This window comes from Helobdella robusta (genome assembly GCF_000326865.2).
Source record: "Helobdella robusta unplaced genomic scaffold HELROscaffold_19, whole genome shotgun sequence".
In the NCBI taxonomy this organism is placed as follows: Eukaryota; Metazoa; Annelida; class Clitellata; order Rhynchobdellida; family Glossiphoniidae; genus Helobdella; species Helobdella robusta.
The window spans coordinates 1734589-1750324 of NW_008704034.1; the positions used below are offsets into that span (position 1 = coordinate 1734589).

The 15736-nt window shown below is 32.5% G+C and overlaps 1 protein-coding gene across 1 annotated transcript; it reads right to left on the reverse strand.

Moving 5' to 3' along the window:
• Positions 1-4478: 4478 nt before the first annotated feature.
• On the reverse strand, positions 4479-13661 carry HELRODRAFT_77169 (hypothetical protein; the record flags this gene model as incomplete). The annotated part of the gene is made up of 3 exons (XM_009016758.1): positions 4479-4576; positions 13218-13356; positions 13602-13661. 3 exons carry the CDS (start codon positions 13659-13661, stop codon positions 4479-4481), a joined length of 297 nt encoding a protein of 98 aa, XP_009015006.1.
• Between the last annotated feature and the right edge of the window lie 2075 nt (positions 13662-15736).

Genomic DNA, 15736 nt, shown 5'->3' on the forward strand with positions numbered 1-15736 from the left:
CAACATCTCCAGCCATTAAGTTTCATAAAGTTGTCATTAAGTTTCTCTTCAACCTGCTCACAGCCAGCATTCGTCGTCAAACCCGCGTGGGCATTGCGTGTCGGTTACTACATTTTGAGTTTTTAAAATTTCTTTCGTATTTTATTCTGGTTTTTCATCTAATTTTTTTCTCATCTCATTGTTTTTTTTGTTTTATTTTTAGTTTTTTCCTTTCGTTAGGTTATTTTTTATTTTTGTTGGGAAATTTTATTGAGATTATTCTGTATCTATGGTTATTAATAATTAATTATTCTCAGAAGTTTATTATTCTCGCAAATTAAACTAAAACGCGTTAGTATGTAATGAAGCTCATTGCATGTATTTGTTTGTTTATTACGTCTAAAACTTCCAACAGGAAGTTATTATCGAGTCATTGTTACACACGCTTGTACGCTTTAGTGAATTATTTTTAATGATTTCCCTTCCACGGTTGACGAAATAAACGACGTCATGCTACCATACCAAAAATTTTTTTATACCAACAACGTCACCGTCATCCCTATTTTTTGTTTTGTTTTATTTTGTTTGTTTCGTTTTGTTTTGTTTGTTTTTGTATGTTTCGTTTGTTCTTATTTGCTGTTTCAGTAACGATTTTACCTAAAATATTAACGTTGATTTTTAGAGCAGATTTGGAAAGAAATATTAAGAGAAAAAAAAACACAAAACAAATAAAAAACAATACAAAACAATACAAAACAATACAAAATAATACAAAACGACACAAAAAATACCTAACAATACGAAACAGTAGATAGCAAAAAATACAAAACATCACAAAAAATACAAAAAATGTACCAAACAAACAAAATTCAACAAAAACTAGAGAGAAAAAATACAACTTTTCCTCTAATATCCTGCGATGGAAAAAAAAATTGAATTAAAAGTGAGAAATATTGTATGGAAAGCTGGTGACATGTGATCTACTATGTGAGATTGAAGAACGCAACTATTTAGTGATGGCGTGTATTGCTTGTTTTGTCTGTGAATGAGTGAGTGAGTGAGGTAATGAGTGAGTGAGAGTGAGTGAGTGAGGTAATGAGTGAGGTAATGAGTGAGTGAGAGTGAGTGAGAGTGAGTGAGTGAGTGAGTGAGTGAGTGAGTGACAGTGAGTGAGTGAGTGAGTGAGTGAGTGAGTGAGTGAGTGAGTGAGAGTGAGTGAGTGAGTGAGGTAATGAGTGAGTGAGGTAATGAGTGAGTGAGTGAGTTAGTAAGGTAATGAGTGAGTGAGAGTGAGTGAGAGTGAGTGAGTGAGGTAATGAGTGAGTGAGTGAGTGAGTGAGTGAGGTAATGAGTGAGTGAGAGTGAGTGAGAGTGAGTGAGGTAATGAGTGAGTGAGGTAATGAGTGAGTGAGTGAGTGAGTGAATGAATGAACGAACTACCGAACGAACAAAAGAACGAATGAATGAATGGCTGATAGATAGTTGGATGGATGGATGAGTGAATGAGTTTAAAGTAAACTGTCAGATGAATGAATGAAAAAATGAATGAATTAATTAATTAACGAATGAATGAATAAATGAATGAATGAATTAATGAATGAATGAATCAATCAATGGATCAATCAATAAATCAATCAATCAGTTAATGGGAATATTATTTATTATTGTTATTATTATATATTTTGTTTTTTTTTCTTTAATGACCGTCATAACAATGTGATTCTATTCCAATGACATCGCCTTTATAATGACAATTACATTTTAACATTTTTCAACAGCTAGTAGAGGAGGGAGTTGTAGTTCTAGTAGTAGTAGTATTAGTAGTAGTAGCAGTAATAGTAGTAGTAGTAATAGCAGTAGCAGCAGTAGTAGTTGCAACTGGTTTATAAAAGCAGAATATAGCACATAAATTACTTCTAATATTAATAGTACTAGAAAAAATGTTAACAGTAGAAGTATTAGTGAGAAAGAAATTGTTGTTGCGCTGGTAAAATTAGTAGTGGTAATAAAAGTATTAGAGTTCACGGAGCTAGCTGTAGAGGTTGTATTACACAGAAAATAACGCGAACGATAGCATTGAGAAACTTTTGTTAAATCACTTGTTGACAATAGTAACCATAGAAAATGTTGTTGTTCACATACAAAAAAATAAACTTTTTCCTAATGGCAAAATTTATAGTACTACAACTAATACGATTCTAGAAACGATACAAATAGTGATGCCAGTACCAATACCAGTACCAATACTAATAAGAATCCCAATACACTAGCTCTAATATTCATGCAGATACAAAATTGCGCAACAAATACTTATACTAATAGTAACTTTCATTTATGATCTGTACTTGCCTATATAGACAATGTAGCTGGGTGCCATTAATAGGAATGTCCCATCGAATTACTTTTGCTTGCCTGAATATCTAGCTCCATCTCTCTCGTTCTCTCTCTCTCTCTATTTTATCTTTCCCTCTTTATCTCTCGTTCTTTCTTACTTTATTTCTCTGGTTTTTTTATGTTTTTTTTCTTACACTTTGTATCTTGTTTTTTATCTCTTGCTTTCTTAAATATCTATTTTTCTTTGTCTCTCTCCCTCTCTCTTTTTCTATATTTTGTTTCCACTTCCATTTTTACTTATTTATCTCTCTATATAGATATTTATATGTTTTAGTGTTAATAGTAGCAGGTATCAGTAGTAGTGAAAGTAGGAGCGCTAGTAATCTTGATAAGTATTTATCGAAATGACAGAAGTAGAAGTCGCAATAGTAGCTGCACCAGCTGCAGCAGTAGCAGTACCATTAGTAATAATAGTACTAATGGTAATATCAGTGAGTCTCTGGATGTTGTAACCGCGCAGCTAAACAATGCACAACGTCGCATATTATGACATCACCATAACGTCATCATCTAGTGCATAACATCATCGCAACATCACATAATCACATCACATCTCAGTCTGTTGTACAAATCGCGTACACTGTTAAATCATCCCATGTTAGTATGCGTACTACTGCTTTTTAATTTGCATATACTTGTATGTACATGCATATGATATACTAGGAATGGGACAAATCCAATAATTTGAGATCCAATTTGCATACGATCCTAATACCGAAAATGCTGTTTCTAAACCAAAAGTTCACAAAAATATATAATTTATTTTAGTGATTAATGAACTTGCGGCAGTTATAGCTGAAACATCAATGAGTTTGTATGTCTATGAGTGTTTATTACATAATCGTTGTTGATATTTAGATTCACTATTTTTGCCGGTCGGAAATTTTACTGGTTTTTCAGGTTGATTTTGGACCCGTAAAATTGGAGATCCTCAGCTTTAGAACCTCAAATCGGAATCTTTTCCGAAATCCTATGATGTGCTGTATATGTTTGTGTGTGTGTGGTTGTGTGTGTATGTATGTGTGTGTGTGTGTGTGTGTGTGTGTGTGTGAAAGTAAATGTTCGTATGCGTGTTCGTGTGCCTGAGTGTTTCTGCCTACGTGCGAATTAATATTTTTTTATGTATGAACAGCGGAAACAAGAAGCAATTTCTCTCTTTTAGCCCGCTTATTACATCGTCACTTATTAATTCAACAAATTATACCTTTCATTTTTACGAGTGTGATGTTGTACTTCTGGCGTGCTAGTGTGTATGTGCGTGTGCGTGTGAGCATGCTTGTGCGTGTTAATGTTTACTTTTGTGTGCGTGTGCAGACGTCTACATGTTTAAGCCTGGATTGATGAGTGCACTCGTATTCGTTCAGTTATGTTCATCTTTATTTGTGTTATATGATTGGCGGGGTATTTGTTTGTTTGCTGACCAGTGAGCAGACGCAAAAACAAAGAGTAAAGCTTTCAAAACCTCTCGTAAAAGTGCAATAACTTCAAGGGACAGTCGTCTGAGGCACGCTGACTCGAGCACTCTCACAAACGTTTCAAACACGTTCTGTCCATCAAATACTTACAATTCAATCGAAACGAGAATGTGTGTGTTTATAAACTGACACGTTCAAATATAACATGCTGAATAGTGTCAGAACATTCATGTGTATATAAATCATGCATTGAAATCTATTGTACATATAAAAAAGAAAACACGCACGCACGCACGCACGCACGCACGCACAACAACCTACAAACACGTACACCCCATAAATATTTTCTTGCAAAAATCGAATTAAATCCGCGCAAATGCAAACTAACCGCAGTCAAAACAGTTACGTTTCCACTCACATCAACAACAACATCAACAACAACGTCAACAACAACGTCAACAACAACATCAACAACAACATCAACAACAACAACATCAACACTCACAACAACAACACGGCTACAACAAAACGTCTACAACAAAATAGCATCAAACTAGCATCATCATCATTCTCTGACATAACATTAGCATCAACAACAACAACATTAATAACAAGAGTAAACAAACAAACGTGATCAAGCTAACGCACGATCGACTGACCGATTTGTTATCCCCCACACCTAACTCATCCTCACACACACACACAGGCACACACACATATACACACACACACACGCACACACAGACACACACACACACAGACAGACAGACATTCACACACAGCCGTGCCTACTTAACTGCAAAAAGTAAAAACGCCAAAAAGAGCGAATCGGAGAAATCAGTAGAAATAAATTTCAAGAGCAAAGAAATAATTTATTGCTGTATATTCTTTGCTTTTTGCTACTGAAAAAGCCCCAAAATACAAACTTGTGACTTAATATATGGAGAATTTTCAAAGTTAGTGCTAACTTAAGAAAGATTTTTGTTCAATTAATCTAACAATTTACACGCAACTCTCAAAAAATATAGAAAAATTGGATTATAACAAAAATACAAACTGCCGTATACAAGCACGTACATGTATATAAGAATATAAAAACAGTCGTGTAAACATTTGTACAAACATTTGCTCACAAAAACAAACATACAAAGAATGTCATGCATGCATACATAAACTTGCAGATAAAAAATCATACTAATACAAACACAACCATGCAAACACACGCAAACACAAATACAAACACACGAACAAACAAACAAAGACACACAAAGAAGGACACAGCAGGTCTGGTAAATATTTTATTAAGAACAAATTTCAATTTACTCGTCAACGTTGCTAAGTTACTAGCGACGTCACGTGACACGCGCAATCACGTGATTTCGTTGTCCTGGTTACCAAGAAATCCTACTGCTGCTGCTGCTGATTCGTTAAGTGGAAGTTGCATGCCGAGTTAAAACGTTGAGAAAGTTACGGTTGAGTTTTAAAATGAATGCAAATTAACAGAAGTTAATTAAAAAATTCAACTCATTATCTCCAAAAACAGCATCAACAACAAAAACTATTATGATAATGTTGTAAAAATTTACGCTCGTGACTACCAACACCGATTTTATAACTTCAATGATCTCTATATTTCCAACACCAGTGTTGTAGCTTCCAACAATCGTCAAGTGTTCGTTATTCAGTAGGTTCTAGATTTCCTATAGATGAACACAACAGCTTCAAACTCAAACTTGGTTGAACAATTATTAACAATTATTTGAATGTCAACAGTAATAGAAATACTAAACTAATTCAAGAAACCACATAAATCACATTTCCGACTTCTCATTAAACCTCGCTACTAACTTCGCCACTCCTGCCCCCTTTCTTATATACAAGAGATTCTGACAATCCAAAGGTTACAAATATAGCAGAGATGACAAAGATAACGATTAATCAAGATAAAAAATAATATATATAACAACAAGACTATCACAACAGAAACCAAATTAAAAGCAATTACAACAACCACAGCAACTAACAGAGCAATTCCATTGCAGAGTTTTAGCAAACTTATCTCAAACAGTAAGATCGTCGTTCCTTACATAACAGTAACCGCTCGATGACCTTATTTAAAAGCTTTCCGTTTCAAAACTAAAAAAAAACTTAAATGATTTGTGTATGTAAATTTAACTGATACCTAGTTAAACGCTTTTGAGAGTTGTATGCAAAACAAAAACAGCAATAAAAGAACCAAATGATAAATACCGTGAGACAATGACATTATGTATATATTACACTAACAGTGTCATGACTTCATTAGTGTCACAATCATTACGTTAATTACAATAATTACATTAGCGCAGGTAAATTATCATTAACATCATCACCACCATCATTATAAACATCATCAAGAGAAGCAACATCATCACCACCATCATTAACGTCTTTCGGCTCGCGTTTTTTATAGCCACAACAACAACAACAACAACTAAAACAACAACAAGACAACAACAACAAATGCACATGAGACACAATTAATCAATAATGGCGCCAATCAAGCTAGCCTACACACTGCATTTGGCGCCAAAACCTTTTTTCTTGCGTTTCGAATTCTCCGTGCGTGGAAAAGCAACATTCAGTATGCGTACTGTACCGGCTATTCTATTGTTTTGTATGCGTGTATACATGTACATATCTTTGTATATATAATTTGTATGCGTATGTATGCTTGCATATTTATTTTAGATATGTATTTTTACGTATGTATGTTTATTTATACACAAAGTATGTTTGTATGTTTTTGTATAGATTTTTTCTAGGGTATCTTTTTATTCAATACAAAAGAATAAAATGATGTGTGCGGTATTTTGTAAGTGAACCAGTATTTTTTCTAATTTTTTTCTTATAGTTTTTTTGTTTTTCGTTTAATTTATTTTAGAGCAGATGAGTTTATTGGAAATAAAATAAGCTGATCCAGGTAAAATAAAGAAGAAAGTGCCCTACGCTAGACAGACTGAATTACTTAACACAACTACAAAAGAATTAATTCTTTATTGTATGCTTTTGATGTGATGTGTCGGTGTATATGTGTGGTTTGGTGTGTGTTTTTTTATATTTGTGTTTACCTGTGTGTGTGTGTGTGTGTGTGTGTGTGTGTATTTGTTGTTTATGTTGACATTTATAGGAAATAAATTCAAAATTATTAAATATATGCAACTTCAAAAATCGTCGAAACGTAGCCATAACATTAACAACAAAAGCGAGGACATTAGAACTAGAAACTGCAACATCAACAACATCAGTATTTTCAATAACATCAGTTGCATCAACAACTGCAACATCGTCAACATCAACAGCATCAGTTTTTTCAATAACATCAGTTGCATCAACAACTGCAACATCGTCAACATCAACAGCATCAACAACATCGACAACATCGACAACATCAACAACGTCAACAGAATCATCTACAACAAAAATAGCAGCTGCTGCAGCAGCTGCAGTAGCAGCAACAACAAAATTGTTTCTCTTCCTCGTAACAACAAGTTAAATAAAGTCGAGTTAGGTAAATTTACGAGAGGTAAGCGTTGAAATCCGCATTAAAAACTTGCAGTAATTGGGCGATATAGAGATTTAGTGGGCGATAATTTTACTCTTTAATTTAATTATCCTCGCTGCTGTTTATTCTTTGCTCTTTTTTCACGTAGTTTTCACGATTTTTATGTCTATTGTTTGCTTGCTGTTGAGCATTGTGTATGGTGTGTTTATTGACATTGTCAAATTGTTACTGCTCTCCTGCACTTCATTGCAATTTCCATCGCTCTGGCTTGCAATACTATCTCACTCACTACAGCATCCAGTATCATTAAATGTTTAACTTAATGTGTAAACAATTTACTGAAAATTGTTTAAATACAAAAAAAGTAATAATGACAATTTGTATACTTATTTCAACGCAAATATAGTAATTCAACTAGTCAAATGTAGTAATTTTAGTAGCAGCAATCTAAGTAGAAATATACATGCAACACGAGAAACAAACAGGTCGCATACGACTTTAATTATTTCTGAGGCCGACGACGAATCCACCAATGTGGCGTCGTTCCTACACCTACTGCCACATTATCAAATATTTATTTACTCATTATAACGCACGCACGCACACACGCACATGCATGCATGCATACATATAGAGTCACAACACATACAAAATCACACGGACGCATACTTTCAAAAAACATATACACACCTTTTTAATCATACTTAGTTAAGTATTTCAAAAAGTTTGATGACCTTCTTTTTAAACGAATATCTACATGTATAAATAAAGTAAAAAACATTTGCACATATACAAACACTCAACTTTGTATAAATTCACACAAATATGTGTGTATATATACATGTGTATAAACAATCATTTTTTATACAATAAACCAAAATCTACGTTCTCCGATTTACAGTATCTACATATGTATATTGTACGTTTTTGTATGTATACATGTCATATGTATATATAAATGTGCGTGTGTGCGTGCGTGCGTGTGTGTGTGTGTGTATGTGTATGTATGATGTTTATAAGAGATATGAAAGCCTGATAAATAATTCATATGTCTTGAATGAATGGAACGTATTTTATATTGAATGGCGAATCAATCAATTTTCACGTTTATATTTTCAATGATTTCTTTTCCACGTCACCCTGTTTGTGTGTGCGTGTGTGTGCGTGTGTGTGCGTGTGTGTGCGTGTGTGTGTGCGGTGTGTGTGATCACTGATTTTGTTTATAAAGATTGCGTTATTAACATTGTCATAATTTTTATTATTGTTGTTTTTTTCAAATATTTCAAAACCGTTTCATGATTTTATATTTTATTGATAGAAAAATTTCTGGATTCTTCATTATTGTTGTCATCTGAGCTGTTTTACCGAGACATCGCATCGTTAATATTGTATCGGCGATACTTTTTCAGTACTGGCTTTGGCACGTAGAAACCTTTTTGATACTGGGTAGAAAATAAAAGTTCCGACTTCAGATAATCATCACATGATGACAAACATCATCGAATCAGATAATTACAAAAAAATTAATAAAATGTAAAGTACACAAAGCATACAACTTCAAATTAAGGACAAAAACTCCTTTTTGATTTTCTCCCACATTCTTTAGCTGTCAAATTCAAAAAAGGAAAAGTATTTGTATTGGTATTGCCGGCCATACATTCATGAACTGAATATCAGTGTCGGTATGGGTACCGGCTATTTCTTCCTTATCATGCCAAACTATGGATTAGTGAATTTTGTCATATTTGGTATAAAAAATATTAAATACATAAGCGTATTATGTGTACGTCTGTATTATAATAGTAGTTGTAGTAGTAGTAGTAACAGTGGTAGGAGTACATACATCCTCACACGCACACACACACACACACATCCATGCAAATGCAAGTATGTTACATTAATTTTTCTACATAAAGACTCTTCAATAAATCATTCCCAGGCAAGGCAAGTCATATATTTTAACATTAAACTCTTGTCATCAATTTTTCCTCTTCATTTCACACCATTTAATTCGCAATTTAAATTGAATTTGAAATTTATTATTAAATTCGTTTTAATTTAATTTAGTTTTGATTTAATTCGGTATTAAAATTATGAAAAGTTATGACTTTTATTGCAAGTTACCGTTTCCTTTCCATTCCATGATTTTTTTGGTGGGTTGCATTCTCGAATTCCCCTTCTATGTGTTTTTTTTCAATATTTTTTGACTTTTTGATGTGATGGATTTTAAGCTTTATATGTACATGTTACTTATTTCAAATATGTTGTACCTAATGACTACATTATTTTTTAATCTTAGTCTAGTCAGTTTTAATTTAATTTTATATTATTTTATTTAACTTTTAATTTAATTTATTTACTTTTATTTATTCGCCACTTTTGCTTCACTTTGTCCACTTAATTCAACTGTCTTCTGATGTTTCAGATTAATTCGATTAGTTGAGAGTAGCGCCGACAAAAAACTTTAAATTAATTGCTCTGTGTCTCTCTGCCCTTCTTTTTTGTGTTTATTTATTTTCAATTTATTTATTTTTTCATTTCATCTGTTTGTTTGTTTTTATCTATTTATTCGTTTATTCATTCGTTCGTTCGTTCTTTCATTCAATCATTCATCTATCCATCCATATATTCATTTATTCAATCACTCATTCAGCCACCATTCATCCGTCCGTCTGTTCTTCATTAATCATTCGGCTACTTAGTTTAAAAAATCAAAATAGGTGAATTCTTCTAACGGTCTATTTGAATAATTTATATACCTATTATATTTCATTCTTTCAACATTAGTCAATTTATCAATCAGTCTATCTGCTCATTCATTCGCCACTCTGTCAATTTATTCATCTGTATATTCACTTATTCATCGAATCAATTACAAGTTTATTCATCTATTTATTTGTCTATCCATCCATCCATCCATACATCTGTCAGTCCGTAAGTTTATTCATCCAACCGTTCATCCATTCATCATTCCTTTTATCCATCCACAAATCAATCTATCAGTCATTCTGTTCATCTATCCAAATACAACCATTATGTTTTTCAGAGAGTTGAAAATAGATTTAAAAAATGTCCAGTTTAACGAGAACCCACTCGTTATTCAAAAATTAATTGTTCCTCTTATGCACCTGAATACGCATCATTGTACGTGCGTCTGTGTCTGTAGGTGCGTCTGTGTGTGTGTGTGTGTGTGTGTGTGCGAATGTAGATGTATGCATGTGTGTTTTTACGTATGCGAGTGTATTTACATATGGGTGTGTTTGAATTAATTAGGAAAAAAAAACAACATTTCAAATCGTTATAGCATGTTCGCATACAGACATGCAAGCACCAACTCTTATAAATTATGTACCTTAATGCATGATGTATGTTTTCTAGAATGTATATTTGTATTTGTACACTTGTGTACACTTGTGAACGTTTGTGCACTGAATTCTTTTTGTTGTGTTTAAGCAGAATGTTTTATACGAGTTATAATGTAAGTTTATTTTTTTAACAAATGTGTTTTTGTATGCTGGTTTTGTGTGTTTTTTTATATGTTTGTTTGAGACAAATTTGAACTTTGTGTGAGTTTGAATGTTTTGCTTCACCGTCCACGTGTGATACGAGCAGTGCGATTGTGTTGTCTGCGTGCTACTCGCAATAGTCTTCACAACGTGGGCGTGTCTGTATTTGTTTCGCTCTCCGTCCATCAATCAAAACGATTTTCGAAAATTTTTGTTTCTTTCTTAAATGAAATTGAAAAAATTTTTTGAAAAAAAACCCATTCAAAAACAATGCCAAAACGAATGACAGAAAATATGAAAATGACAAAAGTAGAACAAATGAAAAATAAAATTCTTCGTTTGTAAAGAAAGAGACGTTGGAAGAGAACAGAACGTATGAGATATTGTCTACCCTAAGATGGATGGATCCAACGCATGAAAGAATACATCCTCGTTCAGGCCACAAGGTCAACAATGTTGTCACAACAACTTTATGTTGCAAAACAATGTTGCCTCAACAAAATTATGTTGCTTCAACAATATTTTTCATAAAAATGTCGACACAAATACCCTGCGTTTTCACACAGTACGTTTTGTTATGTTGCTCCAACAGTGACAAAAAAATTAAAATTGTCGCAACAATGTTTTTACATTATTTATGGCACAACGTGCGCCTATAAAAATGTTGCCGCAACAATGTTTAGCTACAAAGAAATCGCCATGTGAACAATAATTAGACTGAAGAAAACTTAAAGTCAAAAAACTGAATTGTTGAAAGTAATAGCAAGATTGCTGCAACATGTTTGTTGTTCAGAGTAGGTAACATTCAATAAACATGTTGCATTGTTATCTTACAAAAATGCAGCAGAATTTTTTCATATCCACTTGCTATTGTTGAGGAAGGAGATATGGACAACAAGCATGTTGCTACTGAAATCATTTCACAATGTAAAAATAAGAATGTACAACCACACACGCGCGCGCACACACGCACACACATACAAACAAACAATATATAAGCACACATGTATACAAACACATGAAATCACACATAAACAAACAAAAACAGCCGTAAAATTATATAAAAAATTTTTATTTTTTTCTTAAGTAGGAAAACGGAAAAAATTAAAAAAAAAATTAGGTAGAAAATAAAAAATATTACAAAATAATAAAAAAGAAAAAGAGAGAAATAAGAACAAAAAAGGGAAAATGAAAGATAAAGAGGTGAAAGAGAAAGAGAGAAAAAAAGAGAGAGTGAAATAGATATGGAAAGAAAAAATGAGAATTGAAAAAAATAGAAAGAGGTGAAAAAAAGAAAATAAGAGAAGGCTAGAAAAAATGGATAAAAAAAGTTAAAAGAAATAAAAAAAAAGAGAGAAAGAGAGAGGGAGGGAGAAAAAAGAGTGTTACTTTTATCATTTATTCAGCATTATAGTTTCAACATTGTTACGGCTGTTAAGAATGATTGAGGCAGAGCCGTGATTGTGTGTGAGGAGGGAGAATATGCTTATATTAATATGGAGTGTGACGATGAAGAAGAAGAAGATGGTGATGATGATGAAGATACCGCTGCTACTGCTGCTACTGCTGCTACTGCTGCTGCTGTTGATGATGATAATGATGATGATAATGATGCTGCTGCTACTGCTGCTGATGATGATGATGACGACGATGATGATGATGATTATGATTGATGATGATGATGATTATGATTGATTATGATTATGATTGATGTTGATGATGATGATTGTGATTGATGATGATGAATGTGATTGATGATGATGGTGATGATGATGATGTTAATTATGATTATGATTGATGATGATGATAATGATGATGATGACAGTAAATCTCTAAAAAATTATTTAAAAATTTGAAAAAACTCCCAAAAAAACTGAAACGCTTGGAAAATTCTAGACTAGAAAATCTTCATTTAATTATCCGTCCAACCGATGTTAATAATTTAATAATGAACTGGATGCATCATCTTACAACGGTACTGGAGGGGTTATGACTTAGTAGTTTCACTTTATTTAAATATTTTATACAAACCTTACATGCGGTGTTATAGTTTAGTATTAATATGTTTAAATAGTTTATTTTGAATAAATAAAATATTAATAAATAAAAATTGATTTAAACTTTTGTAATAAATGAATAATACAGAGAATTATGGGTTGCCTTGGAAATATGGCTTCGGCTTCTCATAACTTTTTCAATTACTTTATCAAATTTGAAGAAACGCATCTAAGCAAAATAAATAAAATTAACTTTTAAAAAAATAATTTTCAAGAATAAAAAACTGAAAAAAATTCCGAACCGCCATTTTGCGTCTCCCTAGCATTCAGTCATCTGACCGGCCAAGCGTGAATGAGTCAGACCCAAGAATCCAATACAAACAAACATACACACATACACACGTACATACATACATACATACAAACATACATACATATGTACATATAAAAATACATACATACATACAAACAAACAAACATGCATACATATAAATACATTTATATATCACATATAAATTTTTCTTTCTTAAGATTGTTTAAGGTGCCTCTTATACTTATTTATGGATATTGTGTTTATGTTTGTTTGTTGTTTAGTTGGTTTGTTTGTTTGTTTGTTCGTTTGTTTAGTAGTTTGTTTGTTTTTGAAATATCAGTCTATGGGTAAATTAATCTTATTCCTCTTGTATTGAGAATTAAAATATGATTGAAAATTTTTAATTTTCTAATTTTCAACAATCCAAATTCCAAGACACTCACTCATACACACCACACACACACACACACACACACACACACACACACAAACAACACACACACACACACACATTCAAACACACAAATTCATTTGCCTCCAAATAAATACGAAGTACGTGTAAAAAATATGGTCGCTTGCATCTCTTCAAGACTAAAAACATACCAACTATTACCACAAATACAACCAATACAACTGAACACACAACAAAACACCCGGTACATCATTAATATGACGTCATATTAGGACGGTTTATAGAAGTGACAGAAAGCAGACATCCAAATACGCCATGGAAGCTAAGCAAGAAAAAAATTTTATCAAAGATTTTTGTCAAATAAAACAGAATAGAGCAATAAATAATAAAATTCTTGTACATTTTTGTTAAATAAATAAAAATTAAAATAAATAAGGATTAAAACAAAAACAACAGCAACAACAAAATGGGCGCGAACCATCTGTTGATCACGCGACCTATCTATTGACCAATCAAATTAGCAGTAAAGAAGTGCTGTCCTGGCATTAATAGAGTAATATGAAGTCTTTATCGCAATGCTATGCCTCTAAAAATTATCTTTCCATCGATAATTTTTTTTTCTTCTGACGGCTTGTTGTTTTTCTATTGTCGTTGTTGTTGTATTTTTGTTGTTGTATGTTATATATTGTTGTTTTGTTTTGTTGTTTTGTTATCTATGATGCTGGTTATGTTTTTCTGCTTTATTGATTATATCGTAGTTTGTTTTTGTTGCTCTGTAGTCTATGCTGTTTTTGGTTTTGTTGCTCTGTTGTCTGTGTTGTTGTTTGTTTTGTTGCTCTGTTGTCTATGCTGATTTGGTTTTGTTGTTTTTTTGTTCTGTTGTCTGTGTTGTTGTTTGTTTGTTGTTTATTTTCTATGCTGTTGTTTGGTCCTGGTTTGTTGTTTTTTGATTTTGTTGCTGCAGTATCTATGCTGTTTCGTGCATGATATTTTTTCCATCAGAATGATTAATGGCACGTATTTAGTATGTTATATCTGAGAACCATGCAATTTCTTTAAGTATTTGTTTGTGTGTTTTTTATTTTTGTGGGTGTGTATGTGTCGATATGTGTGTGTGTAGTGTGTGTGTGTATGTGTGTGGTGTGCGTGTGTGTTTGTGTGTAAACATGATCGATACCTGGATGTTTAATTGAAACATTTATTTAAAACTCAGCGGAAGTCGTGTTAATGAAAGCTTTCTTTAGAATAGCTTATTAAAAAACTATACGTATCAATAGCTATCATGTATTATGACAAAAGTGTATTTTTTTAATACAAATACAAGGTATTGTATTGTATTTATTGTATTTTTTTGTACTTTTTGCTTTCAGTTTTAGCAATGCTTAGCCAGTTTACTTTTGTAAGCACTTTAAATGATCATTAATTAGTTGTAACTGTAAAGTGAAAATTTTATTTCTTGCAGATAATTAGCAATACTAACACTATCAATTATACCATTACTACTACTTTTTTATCAAGATATCTGTACGTCTGTACATATAGTAAATCTTTACATATACCAAGTATATCTATTTTATTTAACAATCATCTCAATAATTATCATCGTTAAGTTTTGTCATCACCAATTTATCAAGTAAATTATCCTTTTTTTTCATCAGTGATACCCAACTGACAATAGTTTATTTGATGATAAAATTTGTGAAAAATAGTGAAATATTAAAATAAATTGATTTTTTGAGAGCATTCATGATAGTGCAAAAACGTCATGATGATGTCATTGCTTGACGTCATTGACACGGCATCGTCGTTATCGCAACCCTCATCATTTCACATCATCAACATCGTCGTATCTCATCACAGTATAGTTACTATCATCTTATTACATCAGTATCATTAACATCAGCGTCATCACATCAACGTCGTTTTCATAGTAATTCCTTCATACCTGTTGAACTAGTGTCACCACCATAATAATTCACCATCATTGTTTTTGTCGTCTTCATCATCAGTCACCATTGTTTCCTTGTTTGATCCACTTCATCACCATTATTATCAACGTCGTCATCATCGTCCTCATCTTGTTAGGTTCACACACATCATTCTTATCACCAAAGTCACGTCATCATCATCATCATCATCACCATAACAATCATCGTCAATGCCATCATCATCATGC